The following is a 16,798-nucleotide window of genomic DNA, read 5'->3' as shown; positions in this document are numbered from 1 at the left end:
TGTCTCGAGTGGCGAGGATGCTGCGCGCCGGGCTGGGAAGAAGGAGCCGATGTTGCGGAGGGCTCTGGAGGAGCCCCTGCCCCGAAGCTGCCGGCGGCAGTGCCAGAGCCCTCAGCGCTGCCTCTGCCTGCCCTTCTCCGGGCTGCGGCGTCGGGGCGCGGAGCGGAGGCGCTCCCCCGGCAGGTACAGAGCCGTGCCGCACCTTCCTCCTCCTCTTCCTCCTTTGCTTTCCCTCTCGCCGCGTCGGGCTCCTCTGTCCGTGTGATCCCGCCGGGCTCTGAGTCGGTGCTGCTTCTCTGGGGAGGCGGGCGCGGAACAGCTGCGGGAGGTTCCTGCGAGGCGCTGGCCAAGGGGGTCCCTGCGCGGCCGTGCCGCGCTGGGCGCAGCCCCTGGACAGCCATGGGGCTCGGACTTCGCCGGCAAGAGCGCCGCTTGGGACACGGGGCGTGTCGGCTCTCCTGGCAGCCCTGGCTAATAGCACGCCGTGTTCCAGGCCCGATCTTTTTGTAAAGTTACCAAAGTCTAACGGCCTACAGTTGTGCTTTCAATAAAACTGAAGTTATACTGGAGGGTCTGTGGTGTTTACCTGGCACAACTGTTTTCCCACATCTGGAATCATAGAGGTGTGGAGCACTGAAGAGGAGTAGCAACCTGTGATTTTCCTAAAGGCTTTGACAGTGCAAAACACATGGCCATTCCTAGATGTACGTGTTTTCAACATGCTGCTTAGTCTGCGTATTGTATTAAAGCACAAAACCTGTTAAATGGAAATCTCTCTGGATTAAGTGGTAATAATGGAGGAAAATTTCTTAAAGATGAACAATGGGATACAAGTGTCCTGGTTAAAGGCAGTACAGTTAATGAAAATATTTTAGCAGAAACCTTGAATTTCTACAGCTGCTTCTCTATAGCTTTTTTTTATCTCTCTTTTGATATAAATCTTCTTCCCATATGTAGGAAGGAGAGTTTTGAGGGTGACTGAATGGTGGTTCAGGTCTAATGGGGGGAATGTGGAGCAGGTAATACAGGCATGCACTGCTGCATTATATAGGAGATGCACCACACTGCCCTGCAGACTTTGAATGAATGTGGTTTGTTTGATTCCCCCTCCCCCAACATGTTACATTTTACATGTTTCTCTTACAAGGACAAGCTTCAAAGAGAGATACTTGCCACAAGCTGGTATGTATCACTTTAGTGGTGTGGCTGGCCAGGTGCTTTGGTTTGTGTGTGATATGAGACCACCTTCCAAACAGTAACTCAGAATGACTGTCCTCACAGGGTCATGAAGTGTTGTGTTTCCTTCAATTAAAGACTGAGGGAGAAGAAGATAACCTAATGCCACCAAAGAAATAGTTGGCCAACCTGTGGACTAGACTGTGAGATTACTTGCTCTGTCCGTGATGTTTATTGCCATTACCTTTGTTCCTTAGACCTGGTCAGGTTGGAAAGGGTGAGGGAAAGGAAGAAAGCATTGTGATTTCTTAATAATTATCTTGCGTGTGCAGCTGCCATTGAAGCTGTTTCCTTGGCTCATGTATTCTACCTTAAGTTTTGTAAAGGGGATATTCTTTTTGTGTGTGTGATGCAAGTGGTTAGGTCTACACAGGTCAAAACACTTGGTGAATTCTACTATACTTCCCATTGGTCTGGTGTCCTTTTATGTCATTCTGATGTTATGTCATTCTGATGTTGCTTGTTTTTGTTGTATCTCTCTTCAGATTAGCCTTTAAAAGCTGTTTGAGTGTTTGTGGAAGGCACACATAAACTATCACTATAAAGTAGCTTTATTGGACACTTGCTAGGGAATTAGAATAGGTTCTGAAATGTCATACTTAAGGTTTTCCAACTTTGAAAGGCATTACTAATGTAGTATGCACCTAATAACCAGCTTGTTCAGAAAGCTTTATTATCACTTATTAGGGAAGGGAGATGAGGGAGAATGATGAGTGTTCTAAAAACAATGTGTTTGGTTTTTTTTAGATTGAAATCACTGTTTTTTGTTTCTTGTCAGGTGTTAGTAATGTAAAGCCATTGGATGGTGTCAAAATTCTTGATTTAACAAGGTTTGTGTTTTGTCTATCATTTGTAAGTGTGTCTAAATGCAAATATTCTGATTGGAAAAACTAAGAAAACAATATGTTTTTTTCGTATTGAAGGGTTCTTGCAGGACCATTTGCCACAATGAATTTGGGAGATCTAGGGGCTGAAGTTATCAAAGTGGAAAGACCAGGTAAGATTTTTATTTGTTTATTTTAGATATAATAAAAACTGTCTATTAAGTGTGTGTATATATATACAATGTAAGGACATTGGGTAATTAGCTTCTAATTAAATTTTGCATATTTTTTAGCTTAACACTATGGTTTTCTTCTTCCACTCAGCACATGTTCTTCTTATCCAAAGAGTTTCTAAGAATTGGGGAATGATAAAAAAATGCTTCATTCTTACGGTATAGCTACACTTTTTAGTTTGGAAGACCATATAAGAGGAATAAGAAATTGCATGGCATTTGGGTCTTTTTTAGAAATAGTCCCCTCACTTGGCTCTAAGTTTTATGCATCGTTACGCGTTTGAGGTGTGTAATTATACCATAGCAGCTGCACATTTTATAATGTATTTTTTCCTTTACATTTCCATATTTTATGTTTCTCTCTTTTGGTATTACTTATCTTGAAACTAGTTGGTGAAAATAGTTGCAATAATAAACAATATTACACTCCCTATATTTTATAATGTAAGTGTTTATAATAATTTATAAATTGAGATACTAAACATACTACATTCTCTATATGTTATTTGTAATAGGAAATATCGAATGTTTGGACATTTAATGAAACAATGTATGTTTGACAAATGTTTTGCCACATCAGTCTATGGGTCATCCTTTATTTACTGACCACTGTTATAAAGGTTTTCACTTCTGTAACCAGGCAAAGGTACATCAATTTTGCAGTATCAGATTTGACCAACACTGATGGTATTCCAAACATCTAGGTAGTAGGAACAGAGTAATGTCAACAATTAAGCATGAAGTAATGATTTTGGAGCTTTGCATTTTTTTGTGATCAAAGAAGAAGGGCAGCTTCAGAATTCTAAATTTCAAATATTTTAGAAGGTGAGCAATCCTCTCTTTCTGTGAGAGGATGTCTACTTTCACAGGAGTATTAATCCGAAAGAACAGTAGCCCCACTGGTGCTCTATAGGGAAAGTATTACTGAAATGTTTTGCTTTGAATCACTTAAAGTACACAGAGAAGAGATTACCCCTGCCCTCCTAAGCATCCTGCTTGAACCAAAATAGTCTTTTGGGATAATAAACAGTAGAAATGTTGGTAAGCAACTTATGTTTGCATCTGTAGATGTTAGATGGCTGTAGACTTTTGTGTTACCATAGTGTATAGCATTATTGTGGCAGTGGCTATGTAATATGCCGCCTAAGGTTCTTCAGCTTGTTTTTGTATCTGTGTTTCTGTATCAGTCTTCCCTGCTGCCTCACTAAGGAAAGTTTCAGTTATGTGAAGTTAACAAGTAGATGAAATCTAGATATTGAAATAGATGCAGGAATGCACATGCTTGCTAACACTCAGGACAGTGATTCTATCTGATGTTGAATTTAGCTTTAATTCTATTTAAAATAGATTTCTAGTCTTCATGATGTTTAAGAAAGGTTAAAAAATAGAAATTAAGCATAAATGATACAGTAATATCAGTGTTTGCAACACATTAAAGGCAGGATTTCTGGAAGAGCTGAAGGTGGGGCCCTGCACCAGCTATAACAAGCACTTCTTTTAGTTGGTGCTGTGCAGCATGGGACTTAATCAGTTGTTGTCTGTCAGTGGTATCTTGATGTTATATCTGGCGTGTTTCAGGAATAGATTACTGACCACATGAACTGTGTGACTTGGTGCAGGCAAGAGACTCTACTAAATTCTTTAAGATTGACTAAAAACATTGCACTGTAGATCTATATTAAGTTAAAACAAACAAACTACCAAAAGAACTGCAATTCCCCTTTCCCCAGACTCCCCCAAGAAAACAACCAAAATACCAACCCACAAGTGAAAAACAATCAAAAAACCTGCATATACACTAGTGGTGTGTGGTTGTATTAGTATTTTCAAGACTAAATGGAATCCCAACACCAGCAAAAACTTTGTTCACTTTGCTTAATTGCATTAACTTTTAGGTGTTTTTTTGATATAAATATCCTAAAATAAATATATTAAACTAATATTTGTTCTACCTGCTAGATGAAGCTTAGGTGACTTTAATGTGATATTGGAGAAAAGCTTTTTATTCTTATTTGTTGGGTGTGTGATATTTGGCAGCTATGAATATGTGATGGAATTTCTTTCAGGAGCTGGTGATGACACAAGAGCCTGGGGCCCACCTTTTGCTGGGACAGAAAGCGTTTATTTTCTCAGTGTCAATAGAAATAAAAAGGTAAATGAGGTGTGGAACAGAACATGAGCCTATGTTTTCTGTAATTATAACTGAATATATAACACTTCTTAGTTTGATTCTTAATATATATAATGGAGCAATACTTATATTGACCTAATGTTCTGATGAATGAATTTCAGGAGAAAATCCATACGTTTTTAGAACAACAAAGGTTGCAAATCTCTGGTACTGTGCTGTGGGCAGCTGAGGCAAAATGAAAAAGCAAGAATGCTCCTGATGGTCTTCAGTTGCTGGTGCTAATTAACTGAAAAAAAAACCTGCTGAAAGCAAGGGGTATTTTATTTGAGTGATCGTATTTTTCAGGTGCGTCAGCTCAGTTGCCCTGTGTCAGCTGGCAGGAAGAGTGCTGCCATTATACCATGTGGCTAAATCTAGCTTTTGAAACTTAATGTGAAGTTTCATGACATACCTGAATTGTTTAATGGCTTGTTACCATTGAAACAAATGTTTCTGGTGTCTGCCTGTGTACTTGCAGTAGTGGGTCCTGTGTAAATATATAGTGACTAGGCTGCCCATCTGTCAGTCTGGTTTTGGTGCATGTCTGATTCATTAATGAGATATAGTTCAGCTTGTTTTGCTGAGAGAATTTTTTTTTTTTTGCAGGAGGAGATGGGCTATGTGTTAAAATTTATTTACCCAAATTAGCCATAGTGTGCAATTTGACTGTTGGTTTTGTTTAGAATAGGCTAATAATACCTTTTGCATATTTTTTCCACATAAATTACTGTTGTATTTATTTTTAATCCCCAGAGTATAGCCATCAACATGAAGGATTCAAAAGGAGTAAAGCTAATCAAAGAGGTAGGTTTTAATAGCATGCGAGGTGTCCTTATTTTGTATTGTTGTGATCCTAAGTGATTCACAAGTGACACTAAGTAATAAGGATTAAACTGTGCATTTCAAGTATTAATTTGATAATTTAAAAAATCTGTGTATGCAGCAAAATTTGTAAATTACACTATATACTTCTGTACTCTGTGCTTTTGGACTCAGTGTTCAGTGTAACTTGTAATGACTTTAGATTTACATGATGACATGAAAATGTCATCAAAATCTTCAAATGAAATATTGTGAGGAAATGGTCTAATAGCCTATTCCTTTCCTGTTGCTGCTGCTGTACTACTACTAATCTTGCTGTAATACTGCAGTAGAACAATTCAAGATGGACTGATTGGATGAAGTCAGTGAGCAGTTAGGAGGAGATGCTGTGCTCCAGTAAATGCAGTTTTTTGAATGTTACAGTGCTCAGTTGCTGTACATCTTCCTGAAAACCATTGTCCTGTAGGTGAAACTTAGTGTTTGTTTCTTTTTCAGTATTTGACTTCCAACATCTTTTAAGGTGATCCATTTCTCTATCTAAAAATAGTAAAAGCATCAAATCTCACATTTCGTCAAACCTGAGTTTTGTTATCCTTTTATTTATTATTTGTTGAGAAATGCAAGATCTGCTACTTGCTAGTGCTGTGTTTTAAGCCCTGCAGTAGTAGCAGCTGACTTCTGTTACTGCTTGTTTCAGTATCAGTTCCAATCCCTTTTTCACAGTGACACTGTGTGTCATGCAGTAGGTGGAATTTGTCTGGTAGTACTTTTTGTTGGGAATATTGCATAAAATGGAAACAGATTAAGTTTTCTGATGCTTTTGATATGTTAGGTATGCAAAGGTGCTTCATACAGAAATACTCTGGAGATTATATATAGATATAATTCCACAGTGCAGAACAGAGGTGTTTATTGTTAATTTGTATGTTTAACTTCTAAAAAATTTGGAAGCAAAAATTTTCATTTGGAAAAATTTTGCACAGTATAACACAGACATCTTTTTGGTTACCTACTAATTAAGTGCTATAAAAATTTTTCCTCTCATGGAAGAAGATTAATCTATTATTTCACCTTTAAAAATGGTGAAAGAGAAACTACTCAGAGTGTCCACTGATTCCACATGTGTGGGCTGAAGGTGCTTGAAGAATTAAAAGCCTGAGCCTATGAGCCAAGATGAGGTGAAGGAAAAAGTGGCATCATCTGTTAAATATTTACCACACTAGCTATAAAAATGAGGAGACTGCCTGTGACAAAGTAATTTCTTATATTTTCAATCCTTTTTAAAAGTGGCTTTAATAACCACTATAGCTTTCTGTTCCTTAAATCAATGCCATTCTTATCTGTGATATAGCAACATTGAAAACTGATGAAGCTCTGTTTATCAAGCTTCTTGTGGAGTTGTTCATCCTTCTGCTTGATTTTGAATGATATATTTTGAAAGCATTTGGTGCATAGGTCTTGACATTCCATTATTCATCTCAAATGAAACTTCTGTTTGGAGTTTTGTAAAAAAGTATGTGTAAAGGGAAGATATTTATAACAGGCTTTTGTTTTCAGTTGTCTTCTGCTATCATCAGGACAGATGTGTATGGAATTGAGCATTGTTCAGCATTGTATTTGGTACTATGACAAGGAGTGTCCATGTCTTTAAAGTAGCTGATGAAAAGTATAAATTGAAGTTTGTGACACTGCTTACTCCTACATAAATATGAGTTGTGTCACCAGTGTAAAAGCTACAAAGAAATGTAACAATGTTATAAATTTTTCACCTTTATTAAGCAAGGTATCATGGTTAGAATAGGTTTTATTTCCCACATATATTTTGTACAGCTGGAAGAGGGCAATTCTCAATTTAGAATCATGTTAGAAAAACAGGAGTAGAGAGTCTTCAGGTAGATGACAAGAACACAGACTTGACAATTAGTCAGTAGTATCAAGTGAGCTGAAGAAATTTATTAATCAGGAGTCCTGGCTGCTTTTCATCCTTTGGCACAGCACTACAAAACATTTTTTCAAGGATCTATTCTTTCATACATGATGACTTGAATTCCACAAAATTATTCCTGTGATTTCTTTATTTCTTTCTATGTCACTTATAGACCTTTCTTCCCTTCTAGTGTTTTTGGCTGGCTGTTAATTTGCATTCCAGATGTTTGTCTGTCTTTCTGAATAAAAATTAATTTTTTCTCTTCAGTGATTGTATGTGCCAGTCCCATGCTCTGATATCTTTTTGTAGTATCTCTTTAGAACATTATTTATTGGTTATTGCCAGAAATTAATTTTAAGAACCTTGAGTATACTTCTCTCTTGTGAATTATTTACCCTTAACTAGTGAACTTTTAAATTTTTTTATTCATGAAGAACTTGGGACTTAATGGGCTGGGAGCCGATGGCACTTCTTCTCTTCCACTATTTTTAGCTGAAAGGTTAATATGTCCCATGCATTGCTCTCTTACTTGATAAAGCAAGCTACTCACATATATGTTTAAATGTATTTTTATATATGTGTGTGTTGTGCAGATTCTTCTCTGTAGATTTCCTGTAAAAACCAAAGCAAACAAAACACAAAAAAATCCCCAAACAAACAACAAACCAAAATACACCAAACAAAACTTCCAAAAGGCATGCATGGTTTCCTTTATAAACTTAGTAGCATCATTCTTTGTTATTCAGCTTAATGATTACTTTGGCATGAACTGTGCTGTTCATTATTTACTGAGGCATAGACATTGAGCCTATCAGTGTCCTCTCTGGAACAGATAGTTCTAAGATAGACCAAGGCAGGTCTGTGTTGTATTGCTGTGTTAGTAGGTGTTAAAATACAAGTGATGTTTAGAGAATTTTAGGGCATGAAGTATGAAATTTTAGTTGACATTGGACTTAAGACCCCATTAAGACTGAAAATCTCTGTGTATTTTAAGAACACAGTTTGTTTTGATGCCTTGAGAGGCTGCCTAGCACAGAGGCTAAACAGTGTTAAAGGATTAAAGTAGGCGTTTATTAAAAGGCCTTTGAAGGATACACCTTGGGCAGTACAAGAGCCCAGCTGTGGCTACACCCAAGATGGAAAACAGGTCACACATTTTAATACTTTTATAAGTTTTGGTCCATTTACATAATGGGGTTAATTGTCCAATTACAGCTTCAGGTTATGAAGTCCCATCCTCCCAGATTGCTCTCTTCAATTCTTTGTTTTTAGTTTTTGGGCCTGAAGCTGCAACGGTGTCTTTGGTTCTTGGGCTGGAAAATGATTGTTTTGTCTAACTATACTGTGAAGAGAACTTGCTAACACTTTATATGAAGTTCAGAGTTATATGCTAATGCTGTACAGAATCTGGAAAATATGAAAGCTAAAATTTAAGGCATCAGTTTGGATCAGACTATGTATCCAGTTTTCCACAATGGCAGAATTGTTGGTTCAGTGACCATCAGAGCTACGTGTAGACTGCCAACTTTATACATGAAAAACTATTTCCAATGAAAACTTTAGATGCAGAACTGGCACAAATCTTGTAATGTGTCTTGCAGACTCCTTTCTCTGAGAGCATATACCCTGCTAAACTGGGCCCAAGTCATTATATCCTCACTTAGCATTTTTGTCACTCCACGTATGTTGCCCAGTCCAGAAGTATAGTGCTTTTCATGTTGCAGTACTGTCATGCTTTCTTCCTCAGTGGCTTGTAGGAGATGATAGTTCTTCAATATAACATGGACAACAACTTTCAACTGTTTTAGCCCATCCAATCACTGTAATTTTTACAGATTATAAAATCACAGTGAAAGCAATACAGAAGTTGTAACCAATTTCATCTCTTAAGTCAATTAGGCTAAAGTTGTAGCATTACCAGTTTGAAAAGTATTTATGTATAAACTGTGATGGATTGAAATAGAAAATTATACTTCCTTAACTTTATCTTCCATGCAGGCATTGTGATTTCTGTTATGATAACACTAGTTTATAGGAGCTTTTTTAAGACACTGTATATTTAATTACACTGTGACATGGCAGTTTCAGAGACTGTGACTCCTTGATTGGCTGCAAATAGCATTAAACAATTGATATATCAATTATGCTTAAAAATGGGTGCACAAACATGTGTACCTGTTAGGGAGCATTTCTTAAATTCCTGTGCATTCACACAATTTACCAGGCAGAAAGCCTACATCAAGGCATACATCTGTCTTTTAACATGTAGTTCTCATGCTTCAGGAGTCAACTTGTGTTAGTCTTAGTGAAATTTGCAAATGTATATCTGCTTCTAATTTTTATAAGAAAGGATGGAATTTAAAGCAAATCAAGGTTGTATGTTAATCTCAACATCAATAGATTTTTGGACTAGGTCATTCATTTGAAAGTAATGAAAAAAGTAATATCGCAGAACTTGACAGCACTATTGTATTTAATGTGACTTTAAGATCTTAATTTTAATTTTTAAAATTTTAAGTGTTGTTGGGCTCCCTATTCTATTTCTACATATAGGAAGTTGGATATATGGCCTTGTTATGGTAATTCTAATCAATGACTTAAAAATGAAAAATAATTTAAGAATTATTTCTATTATGAAGAAAACATGAATAATGGAGATATATCACTTCATTTTTCTTAAGAAAAATGGGGTAGAAAGAATTTTCATGAAGATTGTTCTGTAAACAGTTGTCAAGCCTTAGGAAATTGATGTGATACTGATAATACCATGGTTTTGTCTAATCACTTTAGGATTTTTGACAGTCTTCTTTCTAGATATGCAGCATCTCTAATATGTAGTCTGCAGAAATGCACAATCTGACAGACAAAAAATATCTCTATAGGCTTTTCTTTTATGAAGACTAGAGCCATTTTGATTAGCAAGATTTTAAAATTAAATTACATAGGAATTTATTCAACTTTTGGGAGCTAATTAACAGATTTTACTCATCCTTTTCTTTTCTAAAGCTTGCAGCAGCATCTGATGTTTTTGTGGAAAACTTTGTCCCTGGGAAGCTGGCTGAAATGGGTCTAGGTTATGAAGACATTAAAAAGATTGCTCCTCACATAGTGTACTGTTCAATAACAGGTATTTTATTTTCAATTCTTTATGTTCCTTATTTCCTTTATTTCAGTCAAAGTGTTATAAAAGTCATGTGATTGTATAGAAGTATGTTACTTTGATGTCAGTTAAAATAAATTGAGAGTTAAAGTGAGTTCAATTCAAAAACATGTATAGAAAACTTTTAAGGAAGCAACCACGTCAACATCTTAGTAGCTGTTCAGTGTCATTGCCGCACCAGCTTGGCATGTTCCTATTGATTTCAAAGGAGCCAGGATGGGCTGACCTCCTTGGATTCTGCTTTAAACTAGCTGAAAACTGAGATTTCTTTTTTTTTTTTTTAACTCTCCCAGCAGTTTTACTGAATCAGTTTACAAATTGTGTGTTTTAAATCTGGTAATCTCAGTGTTTTTTACTGCCCTAAAGTATGTTTCTCTTCAGAATTGTGCAATTACCTGTTTGTGGAAGTTTTGCATGACTTTTTTACAGTCTATTGCTTGGTAACTGAAACAGTAGAAGAGTTGTATGTACTTTATAAAAGCAGGGAAGTATGAAAAGGAAGTAGGCACACGTATGCTGATATTCATATAAAAATAATTTTAAGTCTGAAAAACTGCTTTAAAAACTTCAACAAAAACCACCTCCCAAAATCTTAATCAAGCACTAAAATGAAAAGTCTAATATTAAAATGCAATTAAATAACAGCAGAAGTTACAGATATTTTTAGACTGTTTTAAAATCTTAGTTACAAGTCTGCTTTTCAATTTCTGCAAAATAAATGGTTTTGTCTTTTTGGTTACTGGGTATGGATGTTATTTAATAGAAATCAAATAGCTTTTTAGTTTTTTGTGGTGTATTTATCATATTTGTGTGGCAAATGTCTGAAAATGTCAAGAGCAGAAAGACAATTATATTCAGGGCTTGCTGAGAATCTTTGTTTAAATACCTATTTAGGTTGGTCAATGGCTAGTTACTACAATGTTTATCACATTTGCTTGTGCATATAATCTCACAGCTAGAATTTGTCAAGTGGATTTGCATTTTTTGTTTGCTTTTTTTGTTTAGTTGCTGTACCCATAATGATAAAAAATAATTAAAATTACATCCAAACAATCTGTGTGAGGTACAACACCCTCTCATTTTGTGTCAGATGCTCCAGTCTCTTAATCACCTTTGTGACTCCATGTTTGCCTCATTAAGTCGATGTCTGCCTTGTACTGGGTAGCCCAGAGCTGGGCACAGGACTACAGACATGGCCTCAGCAGTGCTGAGAAGAGGGGAAGGATCTTCCTCCTGGCCTGCTTGACACCAATACACTGTTGTACTCTGCTACAAGGATGCATACAAAAGTATGTTTTAAGTGCTCCCTCAACTGTGGGTAACTCTTCCTTGCTGCAGGCTTCTTCTCTAGGCTCAGGAACCTAAGACTTTTTTTGGTAAATACTGAGGCAAAAAAACATTAAATACACCCACCTTCATGGCCTTTGTTTATTTTGCCATAGGTCCCTGTCCTCCCTAGTCTTCCTTCTGCTGCTGATTTGCTTGAAGAATCCTTTCATGTTGTCTTTTGTGTCTTTTGCCAAATCCAACTCCAGGTCAGGCTTTGCTTTTCTAACCATTACTTATATGATCAAACAGCATCTCTATACTTCTAGGTCACTTGCTTCTGCTTTCACTGCTTGGAAGACAAGTTGAACAAAAATCACCTAATCTTGCTGTTTAGAGTTTAGTGTAATGCATGACTTACAGTTATGTTCTATAACGGAAAACAATAAGCCTTATTCATAGACTATGGCAACTTGAAGTTGAAAGTGTTTTGGAAGTAAGAGCTAAGTGATGTTTGTTAGGCATTCATAAAGCAACTTGAAATCTTAAATTGTGGCTGTTTAAGTCTTGAATACTCAACAGGTAATAAGCAATGTCTATTTAAGGATGATGCATCTTTTAGGAATAAAGATATAAGCTCCAGTGCCCTTAAAAAACAAATCAGCTCATAAATCCATTGAGTTAAGGCAGGAACTAGCAAAGCTTCAATCTAAGCATAGATTAAAAGAAGCAACCAGACGAGGACGTGCAGGAAGGTACAATCGGGCAGAAAACTGATTTAAGAAGAATTCCTGATTGATTTCAAAAACCTCAGTGATGTGAGTCTTGCTATTACAATTCTTATATATTTTGTGCTGTGGTTGACTTTGCTGCATTCAAATATGCTTGGGGTTTTTGGGGTGCTTGTTTTTTTGTTTTGGTTGGTTGGTTTTTTTTGTGAGGAGAGATGGGACTAGGTGTGAGGCTCTGGGACTTGAGTGTCAAGCAAGTGATAGTGAAGGTCTGTCTGGGGCAAGTCAGTCAGACACATTACAACTACAGCTGTAAAAAAGAAGAACGGGTTATTGTTGTAGGTGACTCCCTTCTGAGGGGAACTGAGGGCCCCTATACTGACTGGCCTTGTTCCACAGGGATATCTGCTGCCTCCTTGGGGCCTAAGTAAGAGATATTACTAGAAGATTCCATGGACTAATTCAGCCCTCTGATTATTATCTAATTCTGGATTTCCAGGTCAGCAGAGGTAGTTCCTAGGGCAATAAAAAAGGACTTCAGGGCATTGGGATGACTGGTTGAAGGGATAAGGGCACAGATGGTGTTTCCCTCAATGCTTTCAGTAGCAGGGAGAGTGCTGAAAGAAACAGGAAAACTCTGATCGACACGTGGCTTGAAGGATGGTGCCATTGGTGCAATTTTGGCTTTTTCCCCTCGTGGCATAGTTTATACAGCACTAGGCTGCCTGCAGGCAAATGAGGTTTGCCTGTCTAAAAGAGTGAAAAGGATTCTAGGCCTGTGAGTTGGCAGGGACAATTGAGGGGGCTTTAAACTTGGTTTGAAGGGGGAAGCAGGTAAGACCTGACTCACTAGAGATAAACCTGGGGTGGCATGCCTGTGTCAGGGGTTAAATTGATAGCCGAGCTAAAGGGCATCTACATCAGTATGGGTAACAAACAGGAGGAGCTGAAGGCCATTATGCAGCAGGAAAGCTGTGATGTAGTTGCCATCAGGGAAATGAAGTGGGATAAGGCATTTAAATGGCATGCTGCAATTCATGGCTACAAGCACTTCAGAAGGGATAAGCAAGGAAGGAGAGGTGATGGAGTGGCTCTGTACATTAGAGAGTGTTTCAACTGTGTAGAGCTCAAGGATAATGATGACAAGATTGAGTATCTGTGGGTAAGAATCAGGGGGAAGGCCAACAACACAGACATCCTGGTAGGAGTCTATTACAGACAACCCAACTGGTATGAAGGGATGGAGGAACTATTCTGTAAGCCTCTGGCTGATGTTTCACAATGGCTAGCCCTTGTTCTTGTGGGAGACTAACTTGTGGGATGCCTGCTGGAAACTCAACACAGTGGAGGGGAGGCAGTCTAGAAGGTTTCTTGAGTGTGTGGAAGACAACTTCCTGACACAACTGGTAAGTGAGCTTAGCAAGGCGGGGTACCCTGCTTTTTACAAAGAGAAGGGCTGGTGGGAAATGTGGTGGTCAGATGACATCTTTGGCACAGTGACCATGGCATAATGGTGTATTCAATTCTTGGTGAAGTAAGGAAGGGATCCACAAAACCTCCACCTTGGATTTCAGGAGGCTGGACTTTGGCCTGTTCAGGACACTGGTTCAGAGAATTCCTTGGGAAACAGCCCTTAAAAACAAAATGGTCCAGAAAGGCTGGACATACATTAAGAGGCAAATTGTAAAGGCACAGGAGCAGTCTGCCCCTGCATGCCAAAAGATAAGCTGTCAGGGAAGAAGACTTACCTGACTGAAGAAGGAGCTTTTGTTGGAACTTAGGGAGAAAAAAAAGAGTTTATCACCTTAGGAAGAAGTGGCAGGCAACTCAGGAAAACTACAAGGGTGTTGTTAGGTCACATAGAAAGAAAATTAGAAAGACAAAAGCTCTCCTAGAACTCAATGTGGCCATCTCTGTGAAAGATAGTAGAAAATGCTTTTATAAATACATTTAAAACAGAAGAATGGCCAAGGAAAATTTCCAACCTCTATTGGATGTAAAGAGGAATATTGCAACCAAGGATAATAAGGCTGAACAGTTAATGCCTCTTTTGCCTCAGTCTTCAACAGAAAGATGGGTAATCAAACAGCTTCCTGAGCTGGCAGATGGGGATGGGGAGCAGAACAGACTGCCTGTAATCCAGGAGTAATTAGTTTGTGACCTGCTATGCCAGTTAGACACTCACAAGTCCATGTAGTGAGATGGGATTCACCCAAGGGTAGTGAGGGAGCTGGCAGAAGAACTCACTAAGCTGCTCTCCATCATTTATCACCAGTCCTGCTAACTGGAGAGGCCCCAGACCAACAGAGGTTCTTGTGGACAGACATCACCAATGTGACGCACACCCCTAAGAAGGGCCAGAAGGAGGATTCAGGGAACTACAGGCCCGTCAGCCTGACCTTGATGCCCAAGAAAGTTATGGAACAGATTATCTTGAGTGCATTACATTGCGTATGCAGCATAGCCAGGGGATCAGGCCCAGCTAGCCCAGTTTGTGAGAGGCAGGTCCTGTTTGACCAACCTGATCTCCTTTTATGACCAGTGCCCACCTAGAGGATGGGGGAAAGGCTATGGATGTTGCTACAGCAAAGCCTTTGATTCTGTCTCCCACAGCATTCTCCTGGAGAAGCTGGCAGCCCATGGCTTGGACTGGTGCATGCTTTGCTGGGTGAAGAACTGGCTGGATGGCTGGGCCCCCAGTCCACAGTGGTGGTCAGTGGTACCACATCAAGTATGTGGCTACTTATAAGTGGAGCTCCCCAGGCTTCAGTATTGGGGCCAGTCCTTTTTAATAAAGTTATTGATGATGTGGACATGGGGATTGGGTGCGCCTGCAGTAAATTTGAGGACAACACCAAGTTAGGAGGGAGTGTTGGTCTGCTGGAGGGTAGAAGTCTGTAGAGGGTTCTGGCCAGGCTGGTTTGATGGGCTGAGGCCAATAGTGTGAGGTTTAGTAAGGCGAAGTACCAGGTTCTTCACTTGAGTTGCAACTGCAGCACTACAGGTGGGGGGAAGAGCAGCTGGAAAGCTTCCCAGCAGAAAGGCACCTGACCATGCTGGTTGACAGCAGCTGAACCAGGTAGCCAAGAAGGCCAATGGTATCCTAGCCTCTATCAAAAATAGTGATTGTCCCTCTATACTCAGCAGTGGCTGGTTCAGCACCTGCTGGCATTTTGTGTTTGTAGTTACAGTGATAATAGCCATTACCCTATTATGGATTAGGGTATTTGTCAGATCCTTGAAGTGGTTCAGATGCTGGAGTGCTGCACTCCTTGTGATTATATTTGTCCTGGTTTAGGGCAAATTTGAGAGAAAACCTTCAAAGGGTTTCTCTTTGGAATCTACTAGAAATCTACTAGAAATAGATTCAAGTGGCCCCTTCCCCAACTGGTTCAGGAAAAGATTTCCTTGGAGAAAAGTGGGAAAAACTGTTTATTTAGCAGGCAAAGTATTCACCAGAACAAAAAATGAACAATATTAAACAATATTGCCAATCTTGTCGCTCCAAAGGAGATGGCAAACTCAGGAAAGTCCCCTTTGTGGGCTGTAGCTCAGCTCCCTCAGTCTCTGATCAGTCCCTCTGGTGGTGGAAATGCCGCGTCCCAGGCCCGGCCTGGTGGGCTGCAGGTGTGAGCTGCCGCTGCTCCTCTGGGTGCTCAGTCCAGAGCAGGTTTAAACGGGTCCAAGAAAAAGAAAAACCACAGTCCAGGGAACTTCTCTGCCTCAGCCAGCTAAAACAGAGGAGAGCTCTGTCCCGCCATCTGTCTGTGCTGCAGAGAGCACAGTCCAGGAGCACGATGAGGGGAGCAAGTGCAGTTTCTGATAACGAACTCCGTGCTTCTTCTCTCCCTGCTTCACTCTCGGAACAAAACTTAAGGGTGCAAAACATTATCCTGCATAAACAGAACAGACAGTTGGGGATACGGGATACAAACATCATAAAAGTCACCCAGGATATACTATTTTTGTGAGTCTTGTTATAGAGGAATTACTGTTTTGTACTGCGTGATGTGAGCCAGATCAGGCTGGGCTGTCTTCAGAATGTATCGTATTGGTCATGTGGCTGTGAATGGTTCATATGTGCCGTCTGTAACAACTGGTTCAGGAAAAGATTTCCTTGGAGAAAAGTGGGAAAAACTGTTTATTTAGCAGGCAAAGTATTCACCAGAACAAAAAATGAACAATATTAAACAATATTGCCAATCTTGTCGCTCCAAAGGAGATGGCAAACTCAGGAAAGTCCCCTTTGTGGGCTGTAGCTCAGCTCCCTCAGTCTCTGATCAGTCCCTCTGGTGGTGGAAATGCCGCGTCCCAGGCCCGGCCTGGTGGGCTGCAGGTGTGAGCTGCCGCTGCTCCTCTGGGTGCTCAGTCCAGAGCAGGTTTAAACGGGTCCAAGAAAAAGAAAAACCACAGTCCAGGGAACTTCTCT

General features: G+C 39.3%; 1 protein-coding gene across 3 annotated transcripts in view; it reads left to right on the top strand.

The window, feature by feature from the left end:
- Positions 1 to 16,798, top strand: part of SUGCT (succinyl-CoA:glutarate-CoA transferase) — a 316,450-nt gene continuing 299,652 nt past the window's right edge. For 2 of the 3 annotated variants that reach the window (XM_041466797.1, XM_041466795.1), the window contains exons 1-6: positions 1 to 183; positions 2,015 to 2,066; positions 2,160 to 2,233; positions 4,360 to 4,445; positions 5,217 to 5,267; positions 10,219 to 10,339. In XM_041466797.1, the coding sequence (XP_041322731.1) occupies positions 18 to 183; positions 2,015 to 2,066; positions 2,160 to 2,233; positions 4,360 to 4,445; positions 5,217 to 5,267; positions 10,219 to 10,339 (550 nt within the window). In that variant the 5' untranslated portion in view covers positions 1 to 17. The remainder of the gene's footprint in view (positions 184 to 2,014; positions 2,067 to 2,159; positions 2,234 to 4,359; positions 4,446 to 5,216; positions 5,268 to 10,218; positions 10,340 to 16,798) is intronic. The other variant, XM_041466798.1, reaches the window with a different exon arrangement.

Source organism: Pyrgilauda ruficollis, unplaced genomic scaffold, assembly GCF_017590135.1.
Source record: "Pyrgilauda ruficollis isolate IOZ18807 unplaced genomic scaffold, ASM1759013v1 scaffold2, whole genome shotgun sequence".
Lineage (NCBI taxonomy): Eukaryota > Metazoa > Chordata > Aves > Passeriformes > Passeridae > Pyrgilauda > Pyrgilauda ruficollis.
This window is presented reverse-complemented; position numbering and strand designations above follow the sequence as displayed.